General features: G+C 39.7%; 1 protein-coding gene across 1 annotated transcript in view; it reads right to left on the bottom strand.

The window, feature by feature from the left end:
* The window catches only part of GRIA3 (glutamate ionotropic receptor AMPA type subunit 3), a 274,784-nt gene that overhangs the window by 34,953 nt on the left and 217,684 nt on the right, over nucleotides 1-22,147 (bottom strand). The window contains exon 12 of the mRNA XM_045537747.1: nucleotides 21,543-21,741. Coding sequence (XP_045393703.1) covers nucleotides 21,543-21,741 — 199 coding nt within the window. The remainder of the gene's footprint in view (nucleotides 1-21,542; nucleotides 21,742-22,147) is intronic.

Here is a 22,147-nt window from a genome sequence, read left to right as displayed (position 1 = left end):
TCTACCTCAAGGAGTGCTGTTTCAGTTGTCTCCTTTCCAAAGGTGCAGGAAACAACCAGCTAAGTTTCCAGTGACCTCTCTAGTGTCCCTCTCTGGCATGTAAAGTCAGATTACTATTCTGATTCATCTTCTGTTTCTCTTGCCAAGTCAGACTAAGCATATTCCAACGGGTTGAAAGCAGCACCAGTATATGACTTTGAAAGCCAGAGTCAACACATTCTTGGAGAAAACATTTCTAAGGTCCTGTTGCTCTATTCTGGGAGAACAAAGGAAAGGATACAGTATCCTCTACCCCTGTGGCTCTCAATTAGCAACTGTTTGCTTTTCAGGAGACATTTGGCAATATCTGGAGACTTTTTCATTGTAACAATTTGGGGAGAGGAGTGCTACTTGTATCTAGCGGGTATAAGCCAGTGATGCTGCTAAACATCCTACACAATGTACAGGACAGCCCCTACAACTAAGAATTATCTGGCTCCAAGTGTCAATAGTGCCAAGGTTGAGAAACTCTGCTGTATGGACTTTGATGAAGTCACCATTAAGTGGAGAAAACCATCATAACTAAAATTTGAATACCTACTTTGTTCCAGGTTCTATTTCAAGTGTTTTACAAGTGTTAACTCATGTAATCCTCAAAACTTTATGAAATAGATTTTATTATCATTATATCACCCTATTTAAAAAATGCAGAAACAGAGGTACAGAGAAGTTAAGTAACTTGCCCAAGGCCACACAGCTGGTACATGGTTGAGCTGGGTACCCACTCAGGTAGGCTCCAGAGCCTGTGCTCTCAAACAGTGTGCTAGTCCCAGATAGGCTAAGGGATGACTGTAGTCATGACTGTAAGTTATATGGTAGAGCTGGGCCAAGTCCACACAAATTCTGCTTGAAATGATGCCTATACTTTAGTATAACGTCAAGGGGCATAATATTTCTATTATTCCCACCCTGAAACGTGACACTGGGGACCACCCTTGATCTACATGAAAACGCTACTTTTAAACCAGAAGTTGACAAATTATTTTTTCTCCTTATTTTGAGAATGAAAATACATACATATGGACTACTAGAGCTATTATCAAGTAATACTGTGAGTAAACTTTTAGTGTCGCAGATACCCCTCATTTTTCACTCCCTCACCTCTTCCTTATTTGCCTTACCAGGTACAAGATGCCTTCCCCCACTCCTTACACACAGAAAAGGGTTGGAAACATTTCCACTGAGGTATAAATGATGGACAATAGCTGAAAGTGTAATCCCCTTGCAGGAGAACTTGTGTTTTAGCAAAGATCAAAACACAGCTAAAGGAATTATAGCCTAATAGTGGACATATCAACTGGGCAGGGGAGAGTAATGTGTGTGTGTGTGTGTGTGTGTGTGTGTGTGTGTGTGTGTGTGTGTGTGTGTGTTTGCATTGAAAAGCTGACTTTGCTAACTGCATACCCTGACCTTTAGATTGCAGAATCTATTTTCTGGACCAGAATGGGCCACAGAGAAAGTGTGCCTGCCACACCCTTTCACTACTAACTAGAGCAAAGCCTCAAATTCTCTGACTCCCAAGCAAGTCCTGCTCTAGGCCTGCTATCACTATTGAGTACTCCAGGGTCATTTTCCCCCAGCCTGCTAGATTTCTATTTTTTAATGAAATGTCATCTTCTGCAACCCTGAACCTGTCACCCTTGACCAATCAGATTTTACTTTCCAACTATATTTTTTATTTTCTATAACTAAGACATTTAAAAGAGAAGTTTAATATTCTTGTTATTCTTGAATCCATTAATTGTAGTGCAGAGGCCAAACCTGACAATGCAGATCCTAGGAAATGAGAGGAAAAATGTTCTTCTATGAAGAAGAAAAATCTATCCTGGGATTGCAATATTTTGAGTTTCCACTGTGGCTGTTTCTCCCAGGTCCCCAGAGCAAGAATTATTTTCATACTAAGGGAAAAAAGGCAATGAAGAAAAGAAGAAGCAATTTGCTCAGGGATATCCAGAAGAGCCCAAATTTTCCACTTAGTGTTTTTTTTTGTGAAGAGTTAGTTTCCCAAAAGGTGAGCTGGATCTAATCTAAAGAGAAGTTCTGTTAAAGCCAGCTCTTCTGTTCTCTATCTGCAGGTATTTTATACCTGGGAAGCTACTCATCACTGCTCCTGTGATTCTGATTTAATTGGCCTGAATTGGGTCCACATTAAAAAAAAATGCTTCCTAGGTGATTCTAATATTTAACCTGGGTTTAGAGCAATCAACAATAGCAACAACGAAGTGCCAGTTAGTGCGTGAGTACTGACAATGAGAGGGCTACCATTTATTAAGCACTTACATGTACCAGGAATGCACATTATATACATTATCGCTAATTCTTAAAATGACCTTGTGAAACCAATATTATCTCCATTTTACTGAGGAGGCACCTAATGCTTATAGAAGTTATTTTACTTATCCAAGATGATATAGCTGGTTAAATTTCTAGCCCTGACTTCACTAAACCTCACACTCATTTATTCAGCTGCCTACCTGACATCTTCACTTGAGTATCTCCTAGGCATTTCCATGGCCTAAATGGACCTCCTGATTCCCCCCTAACCCCGCTTGCTACTCCTCCAGTGTTCTCCAGCAGAGAAAATGGCAGCACCATCCAATTTGTCCAGTTGTTCAGGCCAAAATCTTTATAGTTGTGCTTGACTACTCTCTTTGGTCTCACATTCCACACCCTGTCGGCTCAATCTATGTTCAAAATGCAACCACTTCTCCCCACCTCCATCCTAATCCAATCCAATCATTGTTCACCTGAAATGTTGCAATCACTTTTTAAGTGGTCTCCCTGCTCCTCAACTTTTGCCCTTGCAATAGCAGTCTGAGTGCTCCTTTTGCTCGTAAATTGGATTTTGTCATTCCTCTGCTCAAAGCCCTCTAAATGACTTTCTATCGAACAGATAAAATCCACAATTTTTACCAGGGCCTGTCTTTTTTGCAGCCATCACTTCTTACCACTCTTTCTCTTGCTCAAGCCACAGGGGCCCTCTTCCTCAAACCTGCAAAGCACATTCCCATGTCAGGGCCTTTGCTCATGCTGTTTCATCTGTAATGCTTTTCTCTCCACCCCAGTCCACCTCATGCTTGCATGTTCTGCTCCCTTATGTTGCTCAGGTGTCAGGTCAAATATCAGAAAGGCCTTCTACAATTAGCCAAGATGAAACAGCATCTGTCCCCAAACATTTTGTCTCCTTACCTCCTTTTTCATTGCAGTTAACACCAACTGAATTTGTGTATTTATTTTTTCTCTTAGCCACTACAATGAGCAAAAGTACTTTGTTTTGAGCACTTAGAACAGTGGCTGTCACATAGAACGTGCTCAATAAATATTAACTGAATGAAAATGAGTAGCTGAGTTTTAAACCCAGATCATTTGATACCAAAGTCTATATTCTCGCCCTTCTCTCTCCCTCCAGAGCTTAGAGAGGTAAAGTGATCATTCCAAGGTTGCATAGATGTGAAGTGACAAAATTAGTATTCAAATATAGGTCTGTTGGCTTCCCAAACCTGTGCTTTTTCTACTACTCCATACTGCCTCCCAGTGGAGGAATTGCTAATGACTACATTGACCAAAATGTCAGTGAATTGAGTGAGGTTTATTTCTTTGACTCATTGTTTTACGTGATTTTATATAGCCTTGATCTCTTTCCTTGGTCCAGCTTTGAAGCCTGTGCAACCTGCTTAGAGGTATAATAAAAGGCACCAATATAGTAAGCCACTAGCCTGTCACAAGGCCCTAAATGCTACCATTAGAGATCATGCCTTCTGCTTGACTTGGACAAGTCCCTAATGATTATCTTTGAAATGGAGATAGAGTACTAAATGAGATAATTCATATAAAGCACCCAGCGCAGTGCCTGTCATGTAGTAAGTCTTCAATAAAACAGATTATGCCCTCAGGGCAAATGACAGGGTAACATAACCCATATCCACCACCTCTGTATGATTGAGAATGCATGCCAGAAGAATACCAGAGGGAAGGGGAATCAAGAAAGGTCTTGGGGAGGGCAGGCAAGGTGGACTGCCACCCTGATAAGTCAGGGGGCACGTGAGGGCATGGGCACATGTGGGTGGCAGGAAGGATGGTGATAGGTTAAGTGCTGTCAGTCCTACTGAGGCACAGGTTAGAATCAAAGCTAACTCACTAGATGCTTGGCAGAAAATACCTTACAAGGCCAAATGGGGCCACTAAAATGTTCAGTTTCAATATCACATTTCACCTTCTCCTATAGCTCTCAATTTTGAACAGTTGGGTTTAGATTTAAGTCTTTTCTTCCTTGCTGTGTTAGGAGCACTCTGTTAAGTATTATTTCTAAAGGTGCTATGCTGATTTTTAAAAAAGTAGCTGGCTGGGGTTTTTGTCTGGCAAACACACTGACTGTGAAAGCTACAGGAAAATTGATTTTCTGGCATTGGCATGTCCTGGCACAAACTGTGTGGTATGGAAGCTTAAGTTACAGAACCTTCTGGAAAGTGTAGCAAGTGGGTTAACTTCAGGAAATGATTAGGTGTTACTAATCTGCACCATTGGGGTAAAGGCAATGGTCTCCATATGCAAAATGGCAAATGAAACTACTAATTTGCTGTTATTTCATTTAGAGAAGTAGTCAAATAGCTCCTTAATCTGTTGTCCACACTCAAACACAAATCAACAGACTTCTTGACACCCCCAACCTTCATGCTCAGGCCCTCATTCCAAGCTATCTTTTTTCTGCGTTGGCCAGCATGAGCGCTGTGGAGAAGCCACCTAATCACCAATGCTCTGGAAGGGGAGGAGAGGGCATAACTTCTGTATTCAGAGCTGATCTGTAGCTCTGGAATAGCTTACCCAGCCTGTGTTTATGGAAGGTCTCTCTAGAGAAAGGTAAGCTGTATTATTTGCTTGGGCAAAAATTCCTTAGGTGCATGCACAAACTGTTTCTTTTAAATTTACCCTATTTGTGTAAAATTGAAAATAAATGAACTCCTGGCTCAAGGTGTGATAAGAAAGAATATTATTCTTGTTACTCCTATCCAAGAACCATACTTTCTTTCAAAAGAACAGATAACAAGTAAATATTTGTGGATAAAAAAACAGAGAATGCTCCTTACATTTCCACTCAGCCTGATTTTCTTTTTTTTTTTTTTTTGGCTTTGTGAGTTGCTACATTAAGTTGTTTGGGCATTCTCTCTCTGACTCTCCTTTCCAAGAGAAGAATTAAAACAGGGGTAAGCAGCCAGGTGACAATACTCACAATTTTCCCCAGTTTTAAAAGTAGTTATTCCCCTGTATCAGCTCTGATAGATGGATTGAAGAAATGGGTATAATCAAGATTGAAAGTGCTAGAATCTCCAGAGACGATTTTCTCCAAAAATTCCAAATAACTTTGTCAGGTACTCATTCCAAATGCCTTTGCGTTGCATTTTCAAACTGTGTTACAGTAACATTAAGGTCACAACAATAAATTGGCCTTTTCTGAGTCACTAAAGGAGGGATGGGAACCAGCATTTCCTGTGGAGGTGAGATCTGGGGAATTAAGCAGATTGAATGTTACAGCCATTCGGCTTGGTTGCTGTCATACAGTGACCAGGGACTTGAACCAAGCTGTACCAAAAGCCCCAAACTGAAATGAATGCTGCAAAATTGCATATTTGCATGTCAAACCCCATTAGAAAACAAAAAAACAGAAGCATGAACTGAAGCAAAGTTTTTTTTTTTTAAGACTCAACTAGAAAACTAGGTTGTTTTATATTTAGTCTTGTGTATTTACTGCTACTATTGAACAGAAACAAAACCGAAGTCTGAAAACCCTGTAAACTTAATCACATCATTATTTCGTTTGACTTGAGTTTCTGATAGAAACGGTTATCACCTCTATTCAGTAATGATTAATAGTCAAACTGTAGGAGGAAGCCATGTTGAATTCTAAAGAACTTAGAAGAGTAGAGGGAAACTGAAAGCCCAGTTTGCATTTCCAAATCTCATGTATTTTCTAATACCTGTGAAACCTGTGGCCTGTGTGATAATTTATTAGCAGTCATTGGTTTGAAATGCATTTCCCGTAAGGCCCTGTTTCTGTGCCAGCACCTTATTACCAAAGAAAAACAGGCCCCCTATATCTTAGCAAGGGCAAGATTATCTTTTGTTATTCCAGAAAATGGGAGAAGGCCAATAGTACTTTTTTTTTTTTAAAGTTATGTATTTGTCCTTTAAGACTCTCCTGTTTGTCTCTTATTCCAACTCTGGTCAATCAATGGCAGATCATTGTCAACTAGAATGCTTATTGTCCACTACCTCCCATCCCCTATCCCTACCAGTGTGCCACTAACAGTAGTTAACAAAGTAAAGAATGCTTATGCAGACTTGTATGTTTTTCAGGACTCATTAGGATAATCTGTAGCTAAGAGTTATTTGGCTTTTTCACCACAAATGACTTAGTTCTATTATAATTAACCCAAGATTTTTAAAGTCACATGCAAAAATTAATTTCCATTAGGATGACTTTTCCTTCATAGTCTGATATGTAAAGACAACAGAATATTTTATTAAGACCCTTCCTAGACAGTCATCTCTCTTTGAGGCTTGCTTTCTCTACCTTTGGTTTCGAAACTGCTTGTTAGTGTTGTGAAGAAAGTGGAATGCCTCCCCTATTCTCCACCTGATGGCAATCTGCATTTCTACTGATTTCTATTCAGGTCATTCATTATCTACTTGCTGAAAAGTATGTTATTAATGAGAAGCAGGTAGGAGTCATGCTGTCCTCCCCAGGTTTAAATGAATCTTTAAGATGGTACAATCAAACAGATATGCAAAATAGGCCATTAATGCAACATTAAGGTTACAAATTTAAACTCAAAATCAAGGAATGCAGAACTTTTAAGTTTCTCATTGTTTTAGTCTTAGCGACATGGCACATGCTGAATATATAGTATAGCATTAGGAAGACATGGATCCAAAAGTATTGAAAAAATGAACAGTGTGTGTAAAGGAGACTCCAAGATTAACTACCATGCTTCCAGAATGATGTAACCATACCTATATAGTTTGACTTAACTTCAGCAAGTAAGTTTTCCAACACCTTTGAACTTTCCTTTCTCTGGTTTGTGCTGCTTTGCCTAGATAAGAGTTTGCCCTCCATTATGTAACAGATGAATTCCTAGAAAAAGCTGTGCCAAAAATTAGATTTATTTTTGAAAATCAAATTTTATTTCTCTATTGATGTATGGGCTGTTTTATGTTTATTTCTGAAAGCCCTCCTCCTAGTTTTCTTTGACAAGTGGTTAATGATCTATAAACACCAAAATGTGCTAAGGGATCTCTGTTTTCTAGGGAAGAATATGTTTTTAATGTGAGTAATTACTATTTATTACTTTTATCAGTTGTGAATTTTCTGATATATGGCTTACTTAAGGTAGGGTCCAGCTGTGTTGTATTGCCAAGGGTTTTGGAAGAAAGGGAAAGCCATAAAGACAACATGTTTCTAACTAGTCCTTGTTACTCTTTGGACTAGCAGAAGGGCAAGCCCAGATATTTCTGGGGAAGATAAAAAAAGTAAAAAGCCAGTACAAAGTGCTTCAAAAGGGGAGGTCGTGATACAATGGATACTGTGCTGCACCCTCAAAGTGCCAAGGGCCAAAAGAGGTAGCCCAGTAGAATAGAGTGGAAAAAAATTGGACCCTAGCCTTACAAAAACTGATCCAGTCTCTATGAAAGAGAGAGAAATTACTCTTTAGCAAGGGGGAGGGTAGAGGTCTCTTTTCCGTAGTAGTTGGGATCTATACTTTTGTTTGGGAGATGATGGCACCTCCAAAGGAAGTTAGAAAAAAGGAATAGTTCCTCTTAAGAATCCATCAGATATACAAATACTTTGTGGTGGGAATACTCTATCCACCTTGTTAACAATTCCAAGCTTAACCCTGTATGAAGCATAACAATGTCCACAGCTTAGTCTTAATCAACAAAGGCTGCACTGATTAGAAAATTGATCAACTGCCCCCCCCCCCCGACCGCTGATGTGGATGAAGGCTGGGCAATGGGGCCTCTGGGCTGGAAAGCATGTCTCTCCTGCTTGAGAGTCCGAATGCTCCTACCACTACCTGGTGCCCATATTCAATAGACACCCCATGCCCACTCCACGGATGGGAGCCTTTGATAATCACACTTCTGTTTGTCCATAGAAGGTTAAAATGGCAACATCAATGTATAATTAACAAAAGGGAGAGAGGGAGAAAGGGTTCCAGCAATCTCACTGTTTCCTTTAAGGCCTAAGAACCAGCACTTCAGTCTACCACTCTTTTCTGAAAGATATGCCCTCAGTAACACTCCCTGGTAGGGATACTAAAAAGAGGGGTTCAAGCTCATAATCCCCTCACCAGTCACCTCTACTTACTCCCAGGAGGCTTTACCTTGCCATTCGGGCAATTGTCCACCCAGAAGTCTTCTATGTGGGGAAGCTTGGCCCCCTGGTCTCCCTAGTGGCTCTGTGAGAAAAGAATGCAACTGCATTGGTTGCCTGATGCCCACATGCAGTAGGTCAAATAGGCAAAGGGAAATGGAGTAAGGAATAGGGAGTGGTGCTTTAGGAAACTGCTTCTGGCTATAGGGCAGGAATTTCCAGGCTCTGACCCGTCTTTTCCTTCTGTACCAGTTTTAAAATCTGTTCCTCTTCCTGATAGCATTTGCATCCTCCTCATTTTGAGCTCTTCCTGGCAACCAAGTTCATTATCTACCCAGTTATAGTCCTCTAGGCTGGGAACTTGGAGGCATGAGGCTCCCTGTAGCAGTAACACAGTCGAGTTGCCTTATCATAAAAGGCCCATAAAAGGACAAAGAGAGAGGAAAGGGGGGGGTAACGTGATAGTAGGAAAAAGCTTTGGCTAATGGCCAAGAGTTCAAAGCTCTTAGTGCAATTTCTCATTCTGTTCCTTTTCATTTTTAAGGACATTTCTCTTGCCCATAGCTTCCAACCATACTTTAATACCTGAACTTCCCCTTGTAAAGGCCAGCTTTTCTTTTTGTCCACCTACTGTCCTCTAGACTGGGGAATTTGGAAGCTTGGGACTCCCTGAAGCCTCCGTAAGAACATCAACACAGAGACCCTGCCCACCAGAGACCCTGCAGGTTGGACAGGGAAAGAGACAGGGGGAGGGCTGGTGGGAGGGTTTCTTCATGCTGGCAGAACTGCCAAGCTCCTGACCAGTCTGCTCCTCTGTCCCATTTTCTTTATTCTTTTTATGAAATTGCTTGGACCCCTACTTTTTTCCAAGTTCTATGCCTTTCATTTTCCCATGCTGACTAGCATCTAGGGATATTCACCTAAATTCTTCCAGGTAGGGATATTTGAGGTGTGACATTCCCTGAAGCCTTTGTACAAACACTAACATAATAGCCCTGACCACCCAAGACCCAGCAGGTAAAGGAAGGAGAGAGAAATGGAAGTAAGGGTCAGTTAAAGGAAAGTAGGAGAAAGCATCTCTCTAAAGGGTAGGACTTTCCAGGCTCCTGGTCTTCCTTCGACTTCTGTCCCATTTTGTTCTAAGAAATTCCTTTTACCTACAGCCTTTACCTAGGTCATACTGATTGAAAATCTCCACTGATAACCAGCACTTGGACCTGGCCACCTGCAGTCCTCTATGATAGGAATCATGGTGTTCTCTGAAGGGTCCATAAAGACATAAATACAACAGTGTGGTCACTCAAGACCCTTCCAGTAAATGGACAATGGAAAAGGAAGGGTGCAATGTGGATCATAGGTCAGGATTTTAAACATTTTGAGGCCTCTGGCCATTATTCCCCTGCAATTTCATTTTTCTTCTACTTTTAGTTTTCAGGGAGTTTTATTATTCATAGTCTCCAGCCGGATACCATTGCTTGAGCTTCCCTATAGAGACCTGCACTTGGGGAATCCCTAAAGCTTTGGAGAAGCATTAATGCACCAGTGTCAACTCAACGGCAGATTCCAGCCCTCACAACAATCATCTCCCACTGGTCTCTGTTGATCAGAGGAAAGATTTTCCCTTTCCCTCCCTCTCTTACAGGAGTACTCAGAGGAGGAGGCTCCAACTCAGCCAGTCAGCTGCGATTACTCTTAAGACACCACTTCATGCCAGCAGACCTCAGCTACTTCTACTGAGGCTTCTTCTGCCCCACAGGCCCAACCCCCAGCCTCTTCCTTGCATCCTTTGCATAAGAAAAAAAGCAAAGTAAAAATTCTCTTATATGTTGTATAGTCCAATGTTTCTCAAAGGGTGGCTCCTGATTACCTGTGTTGGGATCACTCAAGGAGCTGGTTTAAAAACACTGATTATTAGAACCCATGGAATCAGCATCTTGAAATGGAGCATGAGACCTGATAGTCTGTGTATGAAAAAAGTTCCCTAAATGATTTTATATGCAACCAGTGTTGGAAAACACTGGTCGAAGGCAGTCATTCATCAGATTATTGAGTACCCTATTCAACATCTCTGACAAGTGGCCTATTCTTAAATCCCTGCAATGATGAACAGCTCACTATCTATGAAGACAGCCTATTCTATCTTTTTGTTGCTCTATTAGAATGTTCTTTTTACATTGACCTAAAATCTATATCCCTGTAATATCCACTCTTTGATTTTTGTTCTGTTACTTAGGGCCCCACAGAACAAGTCCAATCCATCTTTAAAATATCTACCTTTCAAATATTTAAACACAATTCTAATATATTCAGCTGCTACATATTTTTTTTTTCAGGCTAAATAGTCTCAATTCTTGTGAGTTGAGAAACAATTGTGGTGAGAAACAGTCCTGTAAAAAACTGTAGGCCAGTCCTTGTAGGTCAGTTCTTTGGGCAGTTCCAGATAGGAATGTTTTAAGATGAGATCAACAATAAACTATAAGGAGCCATGGTTGTCCTCTGGATGTCAACTCTAAAACTGGAGTTATCTTTCAAGCACCTGTCCCTTACCTTTAACAACTTTTTCTCTTTTGAGACAGTCTCACTCTGTCACCCAGGCCAGTAGAATGTAGTGGCATCATCATAGCTCACTGCAACCTCAAACTCCTGTGCTCAAGCGATCCTCCTGCCTCAGCCTCCCAAGTAGCTGGGACTACAGGCATGCACCACCATGCCCGGCTAATTTTTCTATTTTTTATAGAGATGGCTCTTGCTCTTGCTGAGGCTGGTCTTGAACTCCTGAGCTCAAGCAATCCTCCTGCCTCGGCCTCCCAGAGTGCTAGGATTACAGGCGTGAGCCAACATGCCCAGCCACCTTTAACAACTTTCTATGGATCTACATTGCATGAATTTATCCAAGCCTCCTAGAATTTATTTATATTTATCCTCAATTATTGACCATGGTATTCCCAATCTGCCTGTTTGTGCAATTGGCTGAAACTCTAGGCTGAGAAAATGGAGCAAAGTGTTCTTCAGGGTCTGGTTGTTGGGACAGTTTACTCCCTGTTACTTTCATATATGATAAACTTTAATAACATGCTAATCATAAGTACCTCAATTGTACATTATGTGTGTGTGTCTGTCTGCCTGCCTGTCTGTTTGGAGGAAAGTGGCAGGATACAAACATTTGGAAATCAAACTTCAAAGTTCTTTGCAAAGGGGCTTTAATTTGACTCTCTTTATGACTAGTTCATTCATACTACCACATTCAAGAAAGGAGTTATTCATTTTGTCTGAAACAATGTCTAATGTAATGGGGTTGTTTTTACATATGAAAAATTTGCTATGAAATCTTCTTTCATTTGATATCATTTGCCAAAAGCACAGATTGATTTTACTTTCCCATATTGGCTCCTCAAACTCATTTAAAAGAAAGTAAAGTATTCTTTGGAGAGTAGCTTTCTAATAAACCTCATATTCACATAAAAATGTGAACTATAAAATTAGAAATAAGACAGTGTTCAGAGCATCTCTGTCTTGAGCAATGATTTCCAATTTACCCTTGACAGTCTATACATTGATTTCTAGTCTGATACAATTGTTCCAAAGCAATAATTTTTCCTCAGAAATGAGTTGTTTTAATCCCTCCTAAATTCCCTCTTTCCCAAACATACATATATTTCATGCAAACAAATCTTTGTGTGAGCACTAGAGAGAACTAACAGTACCTCAGTCAATAGTGGCCACAGTTTAACATGATATAAAGCCTTGGTCTTATTTTTCTTTTTTTTTTTGGTCACAAATATATTCTCATATCCTCCTTGAACTGTTTTTGGATTCTTTTTTTTTTTTTTTTACCTCCAGATATTTTTTAAATGCCCCTTTCTCTAGAAACCATTACTAATGAACTCACCTGACTCCTTTATTGTCTGCATACTGGACTCAGGGGTATGGATTGTGTCTCCGATTTATTCCCAGAGTGTCTAGGACAGGTTTCTTTACCCAGTGGGTTGGAAAATCAGTGTCACTGGCTGATAGAAGAAATAGTCTGTAACCCAGACCAGACACTCAAAGGAAATAAAATTGAGAGTCAAATAAATCAGGTTGTGAACACATAAGAATTTTGATAAATTTGGGAAGCAACACTCAGTTCTGGAATTCAGATTTCTCTAGGCATAGAAGCTAACCACCTTCAGGAACATCTTCATTAGGGTACCAAGGAGTGTACAGATAGGAGATCAATTTTGAGGATAGCGTACAGACAGATGCCTGCAATTAGAACTGGAAAGAAATGCCATGATCATCTCTATCCAAGCCCCTCCTTTCCGACAGGTAATAGTCTAAACCATTTAGAACAGGAGGACGGTGGGTTTCATTTTACCATTGCCTGCTAGTGTAATCCTGCTGAGGCACTGGAGTTGCAACCCAAACACAGAAAGAGGAAGCATGCTATCCTATGTTTTTGCTACAAGCTGGAGTTACTACCTGAAATATCCAGGACTCTGTACAAATGTGTGGTGTAGACAAGACTTCAGATCTGTTTTGACACACACACACACATACCTCCTCCTCAACTTCAGTCATGTATCAACATGAAACTTTGTGATATTAACTAAAATTCTGGCCTCTCTTTCTGTCATCTAGAGACCCTTTTCCTACCGAAGCAGAAATATCTATTGTCTCAGAGACGATTGGGATTATTTAGGCAGGAATGGGAAGAAGACAGAACAGAAGATGCCCTCATCTATTTTGTTTCAAAATAGACTTTAAAAAATTATACCAGAGAAACATATAATTGACATATGATCCAGTAATTTCACTCCTAGGTATATATCCAAAAAATTGAAAGCAAGGATTCAAACAGATGTTTGTTTATCAGTGTTCATAGCAGTATTATTCACAAATAGCCAAAAGGTGAAAACATCCCATGTGACCATCAACAGATGAATGGATAAACAAAATGTGGTATATACATACAATGGAATATTATTCAGCTATAAAAAAGAATGAAGATCTGACACATGCCATAACACGAATGAAACCTGAAGATATTGTGCTAAGTGAAATATGCCAGGCACAAAAGGACATATATTGTATCATTCCATTTATATGAGGTACCTAAATAGGCAGATGCATAGAGACAGGAAGTAGATTAGAAGTGACCAGGGGCTGAGAGGAACGGGAAGTTATTGATGAATGATTATAGAGTTTCTAATTGTGGTGATAAAAATGTTTAGGAAATAGTGATGATGGTTGCATAACATTGTGAATGTAATTAATGCCACTAAATTGTATATTTAAAAATGGGTAAAATGGCAAATTTTGTTTTACATATTTTATCATGATTTTAAAAAATTAATAATGTCATATACCAAAAGCCATCGTATTGCATACTTTAAGTGGGTGAATTGTATGCTATGTGAATTATATCTTAATAGAGCTGTTTAAAAAAGTTATAGCAGAGACAACCTTCTCTTCAGACAGGTAACATTCTTCAACACTTTGGAAAATTTCCTAACTAGTGTCCTAGTGTCTTTTCAGTCCTCATTACCACAGTTTAACAAGTATCCTTGGATCATTTAAAGAATGTAGGACTTAGAGATTTGGTTAGTGATCACTGAAAAGGGATGTAGACCAAAAATCTGAGAGTCATTCTTGGCTCTTCCCTTTTACTCATAATTCTCATTCATCAGCAAATTCTGTGACTTTACTTACAAAATATATCCTAATCTGATCACTTTACACAATCTCCATCACCGTAACTCTACTGTGGGCTTCCATTCTTTAGCCACACTGATTTTCTTCCTGTCCTTTAAACATTCCAGGATTGTACCTGCCCCAGGACCTTTGCACCTATCATTTCTTCTGCTTGGAACACTCTTCCATCAGATTTTCACATGGCTACCTCTTCTTATCATTCAGGTCTCTAATCTAATGTTACCTCCTTAAAGAGGCTTTTCCTGAACCCTCTCTCCACTCCCAAGTTCCCGGTTTAAACAGTCTAAAGCACTTATCAGTACCTGAAATTATCATATGCATCTACTTGTTTATGTGTTTATTGTTTGTCTCCTTCCAACAGAATACAAACTCCTTGAAGGTAAGGATTCTGTCATGCTTCCCATACCATATCCCTGATGCCTAAATTGCTACGGTATTTATTTACTCTCTCATTAAAAATGTATCATAGAAGATGTTAAAGACTGGAATGAATCTGACTGCAGGACATTACCTTTTTTTGAAAAAAAAATTCATATCAACGTTTTGTTAGTGTGAGTTGTCTTTTCCTATCAAAAGTGGAGTGCAAACAAGCATTCCAGTTAATCATTTTTTTTAGTGGAGTTTCGGTAAGTTGAAATTTTACTTGATCTTTAAGTTTTTAGGCTTCTGCATGGTGGTAAAGAAGAGTTGTAAATAATTAACCTGTGCAGGCTTCTCAGGTGAACTCAAAGAAAGTCTAATTGAACAGATGGGCCTCATTCTTTTAACTGGAAGTCTATTAGATGATTTGACTGTGCCAGGTAAGAAGAGAAAGTGAGATTCTGAGCTGAGTTCTTCTAGGCAAGAGAGTTTAAGAGTTCTTGCAAAGATCTGGGTGTCCTGCATGATGTTAATTACTCTGATGTTGTCTGAGAGAGTTGGCTGCCTCAAAGAGAACAGAGACTTAAATCCCCTTAGGCTTTCCGGGCTGTGAAACGCTCTCATAAGCAAGTAGGTTACCCAGTAGGACTAATGGAGATAGGCTATAAAATCCATATGGTTGGTTACTTTGGCCAGATGGCCTGCATGCCACCTTGGAAGCACTTGAAGTTTCTAGATGGTCTTCAAGGGCAGCTCTAAATTGTGCATGTTGAAGTTGTTGAATCTGCAGGCCACAAAAGAATGGCTAAAGGACTGACAAGGAGATGATGTTAGTAGTAATATTTTATAATTAGGGGTAGGAGTGGGATCAGGAGGATGGGGGAAGGATATAAATGAGCTTTCTCTCTCCTAGCAAAGCCAGAAAAAAAAACCCACATCTCTTCCACTGAGAATGATCTTATTTCATTTTTGAGAAGTACCCCTCACATCTCTTACAGAGCCTCGTCTGGAGAGGCTTTAGGTTTCAATTGCTGTATTGCTGGGACCTTTTCCTAATGTCTCCTGGGATTTGTAGAACCTTTTATACTTTTAAAGAGATTTTTGGGATATTAGCCTCTCACCAACGCCATAAGGAAAATAGAGGAGGGAATATTCTTCATAAATGAAGAAATTGAGACTAAATATCCCTTGCCCAAAGAAAAACAAGAAAGTCATCAGTGGATGTGTAACTAGAAATAATTTTCATCTTTTTCTTTCCAGTTTTATCCACATATATGACATAACCCATAGCATGTCAGAAACTATAACAAGCCATGTAATAATAGGGTTTGCCGCATTGATGGCATTCACTCTAGCTTTATGGATGTCTTCTCTTTCTTTGCCTTCTTACTTCGGCTCCCTTTTAAAGTTGACAGAGCACAGAAAAATGTCTTTTAAAAGTAGGTATAGGTTTCCTTTTCTGATTGATCCATCAAGAAGAATAAAAATGAAGTTCAACCAGGAGATGATACAGATGCCTTAACGTGCTGTCAGAATGGCACTGGGGTGGAGTCTGGACTCAGAGCATCAGGGTATGAATTCCAGCATTTCTCCATTGAGCTGAGTGACGTTCAGCAAGTCACAATGTCATCTGATTGTCTCTTCTATGAAATAGGTGTAATAATACTTGTTCTGGCTGTACTGCAGGATTGTTGTGTGGATTGAATATGGTAATGTGTGAGTATATATTGAAAATTGACAGTCCAACTAGATTGTGAGCTCCTAGAGGGTAGAGGCCATTTCTGTTTTATTCATCAACTAGCTGACCTTCTGGTTGTGGTTATGGAGAATCATTAATTAACCCTGCTACTAGTCCCCATGAAGCATACCCCTAGATTGGCCCATTCTGGGAAGTAGCTCCATAGAAATAAACACCATCAGCTTCTCTGGAGGGATAATCATCTAGTTATCTGAGATACCTACATGTTAAGTCAATCTATCCCCAAAATAATTTCCAAATATGGTGAAAAAGCCAGTCTAGGTATTTTCAAGTGATCTGATGAAAAGATATGAATGTAATTTTGTTTAAAGAGGTGTATGGATCCTCAGTGCTTAGCATGGAGCTTGGCACATAGAATGTGCTAAAAAAAAGAGTTATTGAAAGAGTGCTGAATAAATAATGGAATCTAAGGCATTATTATTAACCTGTCTTCATTGTCACATTTTCTCCTTTCTCTTGGAGGCAGATATGAAGTGTGTTTTCAGTTGTGTGCATAGTTGTCAGGTCAACCTCTACTTCCTTGGAGATTGTCCTTTCCATCCAGCCTGAGACTTGCTCTCAAGAAAGACCTTATGGAACCACAGGTTCCTGGCTGCTGAGAGATGGGAAAGGCCAACAGTGGTCTCAATGTATCTTTCCCTCTTCCAGAGGCCTGTTTGGCCAGGCCTCATCATCCTCACCTGTGGCTGTTACTTCACCTTCAGTCTTGACCTATGACTCTTGTTGTGTAATATATTATATCACATAGGAAAGTAAGACTTTTTTTTTGATAAGGCAGCATCAAAACAGCCATGTCTCTGACCTACTATCTTTTAGTGTCAACTCATCTCTTGCTGTTGCTGTTATGTGTTCTGTAGTGTATAGTTTGGCTGTATCTTCAAACATTTGGTCACATCACATGTGCCTTCAAACTAATGAAATTTGGTTGAGGTTTTCCAGGTATATTGTTTGTCAAGATCTCAAATTCATCATAGTATTTGGTGAGAAAGTTTTGATGTGTTTCCTAAGGTGAGGGGATGGGTTAAGGAGTCAGGGAGGTCTGTTGTGTACATAGTTCAGCTGTAATAAAGCTTAAAGATTCATGGTTAATTTTCTTGATCATGTCAAAATGTCAACAATACTCTGCATAGGTGCATTTGTGGAAAGGTGTTTCTCCTTTCTGTATATACTTCAAAAGCCCTATTATAAGTAACCAATAAATGTTGACGAAATGTGGACTCCAGTTGAAAATGTTTCTTTTTTGTGTGTGTGAGACTGTGAATGTGTAAGCAGAATCTAAATACTATTAGCAGGGACTACTTTCCAAATCAGCTTGGGAGGGCCCTTCCTTTTGCTGTCTATATTAAAAAAAAATAATAAAATTTAAAATGACTGAGACAACAGTCAAAGAGTTTTGTGTTGAGACAAAACATTCTTCCTGAGTAATTTAACTGTGCTTCATGGGGCTTACAATGTCTGCAACTCAGAAGACAGAATAATCTCCTCAGTGGCCTCCTGATAAAGTTCCATTCTTCTGTCTTGTCTACGGCACTGGGGCAACTCACCATTCTCCCTACGCCTCTCCTTTTATATTTGCTTGCTTTTTAAATTTATTTATTTATTTTTTATTCTTAATTTTTAATTTTTTTTTGCTTCCCTGCCAACCTGTATTTACTTTCTTAAAGGGGTTTAAATTAGCAGTAAACATTCATTAAAAAAATCTCCTTTTATCTCCCCAACTATCTGCAATGGGGATATGGCCAAGTATCTGGAAAAGAAATGCAGCATCCTAGTTGTTTTCTAATATGTCTAAGGGGTCCACAGGCAGAGAGATTTTTAGAATTGCTTTTTCTCCCAGTGCTACTTTTTAACATGAGTCTGTATCAGGTTAAATTTCCAAAACCTAGTGGAGAATGATTGTTTCAGTGCAGCTTTCCAAATCATAGTGGCATTTCTCTGGGCAACAACAATAAAGCTGTCGACTTGTTTTTTAGCACATGTGCCTACACCTATGGTTGGGATATTTAGTTTTGGAGCTGTTGTCTAAGGAAGTCGGTTTTCAAGTCAACAGGGTTGACAATGATATTCCACATGTCTCTTCCAGCTGTGTGCATTTTGCTCCCTGCCTTGCCTGATGGAACAGGCCCCTCTGTGCCGCTGACTTCATGTGATTGTGAGATGATAGCTAGGGAAAGCTCAGAAAATGAGCTAAACAAAGGAATCATTTTAAAATATCATCATTTTAATGGCAGCCTTACTCAGGACAAGTAAAAATGTCTGCAGGGCAATTAGAAAAGAATTTTATTTTATTTATTTCTCTCTCTTAGTGGAAGAACTACAGGGCTGGCCCCAGGCTGCCTTATGGCATTACTATTTGGTCCCTGTGGTATTTGGTACAGTGTGAGAATGGGAAGAAATGAGCTCATATTATATTTGTAAATGTTGCATGTGATCTTGTTTCATCCTCTAAAGTTCAGAAGGCATGCCATCAGATATCCCCAATTTTTATGTATGTTTGTTTATGTGTGGAGGAGTTATTGTTTTTAAAATTGCCTGATGCCTTCAGATCACTGAGGATTAAGGGGGAAGGGACATGGATGTGGCTATCAAGTCCCTAAATGAAGGATGATGTGCTCTTGCTGCCTGCCTTCTCCGCTCCATTGGGTTCAAGGAGAGGTGGGGTAGAGAACATAGTGAGGAAAAGTGGCTTGGAGACCAAGTGGCTGGGCCCCCCTGTATTATATGAATACCAAGCATACCCTTTGTTAGGTTTATATAACACTTTCAGTACAAGCAGGCTAAAGGAGTTGATTTTTCTATGCTGCTCTTATAGTTCCACTCTTAGATCATCAACCTTTGTATGCTGCCCTAAAGAACTACCCCACAGAGTCCTTAATGCTGTCACCAGCGACCATTTGGGGAAAAGAAAAAAGTAGCATGCCAGAATTAGAAAATGATTTGCACTTTCTTATACCTAGAAATATCCAGCTTCCTCTCTAATCGGATTTTCAAAACAGCCCCATTTTCATATGAATTACTCATTGGCTAGGAATTGGTGAGCATTAGAAATTAGAATGTGGCAATAGCTTTGCTCATAATTGAATGTTGATTCAAATCAGCTTTGGTAATATGATGTTCTTTAATGAAACCGTCACTGAATGACCTAGCAGACACTTTCTTGGTTTTTGAGAAAGTCACAAAATGAATAGGAGATGGGGTCTGGGCGTGGGGGCAATGACTATTTGGTCACACTTTCAAGCCTTTGTGCTAATAAATCTTTCCGGCTTCCCAGAGAACCTCCTTTTGTCTGCACTGTGGATGAATGGCCTTTGAAAGCCTAATGGGAATTGATGCCATTTATTGATTACCATTTAAAGCACACCTTTCTAATCTCTGATGTTGACGGAAAAATGCTTTCTAGTGGAACAAGTACCTCTTATCAGAGGGTGCAAGTCTAGTGTCTTGATATCCTAAGTGGTTAATTACTTCATATAGCAACTTGATGCCTATTGGGATGGTGGACATAAGCTCTGTTGAAGGATGATACTGAATCAGATTTCCATGGAGCTGATTATGTGCTGACTACTCAGCAGATGGAAATCCCTGGCTTCTAGCCCTGACACATGTGAGTGATTTCATGGGAGTAAGGGATTGTTCCTAAAAATGCTTCTGGGACTGCCATAGTAGTGAGAGTCAAGGCCAGATTAGTTCCAGAAGGTCTTCATGTCATTTTGATGCTTCCAACACTGGACCCCTCTCCCCAGTTGGGGATTATGATCTGCTTGGTAAACATGCAATAGAGGTGAGATATGGATATCCCAAGCCAATGAGAATTCTATAAAGGGTCCCCAAACCAACACTTTCTCCTTCAGGGAGTGGAAATAGGTTTTAGTTAATTGCTATAATGTCCAGAAACACACTCGTCCTGGTTTACCATGAAATAATTGGATAAATCTCCTGATATTACATGTAGAAATATATTTCGTACTGATTATTAAAATTAGTGGGTTTAGAATCACCATCTGTTTACTCTTGGCCTTTGAGGAGAAGTCAGTAATTATACCTGCCATTCAATAACTTCATTATTGATTGGAGAAAGTCACTAAAACTTTCCTTTCTACCTACTACCCAAGTGGCTTCTGGATCATTGCTACAACCAGTTACAGTGGTTACAGTAGCAGGCAGTGGTATTGTATAGAATTGGTCCATTTTCTAATCTAAACCAACATATTTTCCTTGTTGAGGCAACTGGAAAACATTTGAGTTCTTAAAAACTCCACAGGTATTCTTCCTCATAGTCCAGTCACCACAGAACAAAGATCTTGATAGTTTATGTAAAAGTGATTTGTCCATTGTATTATTCTTCTATCGTTTTCTGCTTCAACCTCCTTTCGTCTTTCCTTTTGACAGAGTTTACATAACTTTACTAAATTTTGCTAGTGAATGATTTGCTGCTACCCCAATAAGATTTGTCCTATGGGAGTTAAGGGAAATAAGTCCAATCAAGAAATTCAAATAATTATCATCTGCCCTGAAAATTGAATTATCACCAGGTATATGAGTGCTTGAAACAACTGTATTACATTTCTTTTTTTTTTTAATTTCAGCTCTTCATGGGGGTACAAAAGCTCAGGCTATATACATTGTCCGTGTCCCACCCACCCCCTGAGTCAGAGCCTCAAGCATGTCCACTCTCCAGACAGTGCACCTGTCACTCACCATGTAGTCATACCTCCATCCCCTCCCCCCCCACCTCCCCGAGTCAGCACCTTCAAGCATGACCATTCCCCAGATGGTGCGCAACGCACTCGTCATGTAGGCATACACCCATCCCCACCCCCACCCCCGTATTACATTTCAATAAAAAAAAGTTTAAAATAGAATATGTAATTTCTTATAGTTCATCATTCATCAGAGTCTTAGTCAGTCATTTACCTAACTTCTGTGAACCGCTGAGACAAAATCACTGCTTTTGTAAAAGCTAGAAGGAAGAATAAATATTATTTAGTTCAATCCCCTCATTATTCAAGTAAGGGGACTGAAGCCAACAGAAGTTAAAAGACTTGCCCAAGGACAAAAAATCACTTTGTGGCAGTGTTGGGATTCTAATCTGGGAGTTCAAACTCAGTACTCTCGACTTGCCACTTGTTATGTCTCACATGTGTCTTAGTTCTAAAGGACAATGAAGTAGATCACCAACCAGGTAGTACTGTATTTAAGATGCTCTTCCTCCATAACATTCTCACTCTTTCCCAACCCTCCCTGGAAAGCACCGTGAACTTGCCTTTGTGAGAAGATGATAAAATAAAAGCCAGCAGGCCCAATTAACTACAAAGCACTTACTCTGAAAAATTCTTTTGTTGAACCAGAGTCCAAGGTCCCATATGCAATTTCAGTCTGCTTAGCTAAGTCTTCAGCACTCTCTATGGGAGAAACCATCCTCTCCACAGTCAGGAAAGCAGCGAGATTGGCAGTATAGGAAGAAATTATGATCAGGGTGAAGAACCACCAAACCCCTCCAACAATGCGCCCGGAGAGTGATCTATAAAACAAAACAAAAAGAAACCCAGACCCAGGTGGGCCAGATTTCAGTTTAAAAAATCCTTCTCTTTATTTCTAGAAAGAGGAGTGGTTTCAGTATAGCTGATGAAGAAGGGAAACAGATGATGTGAGAGAATTAAAAATCAAACAAAAGGCACATGTTAACAACAACACCTCATGTCACGATGGCATATGATGATGGTGCATGCACAATACTCTTCAGACCGTGTACAAGTTTCAAAGTAGAATTTTAAAAAATGAGTCAGGGTCTCACTGTGTTGCCCAGGCTAGACTTGAACCCCTGGGCCCAAGCAATCCTCCTTTCTCAGCCTCCTGAGTAGCTGGAAATACAGGTGTGGGCCACTGCCCTGGCTGGATTTTTGTTTTAATCACAGGAAAAAAAATCT

Source organism: Lemur catta, chromosome X (assembly GCF_020740605.2).
Source record: "Lemur catta isolate mLemCat1 chromosome X, mLemCat1.pri, whole genome shotgun sequence".
NCBI classification, from domain to species: Eukaryota; Metazoa; Chordata; class Mammalia; order Primates; family Lemuridae; genus Lemur; species Lemur catta.
The sequence above is the reverse complement of the archived record's forward strand: the minus strand, read 5'-3'. Positions and strand labels throughout refer to the sequence as shown.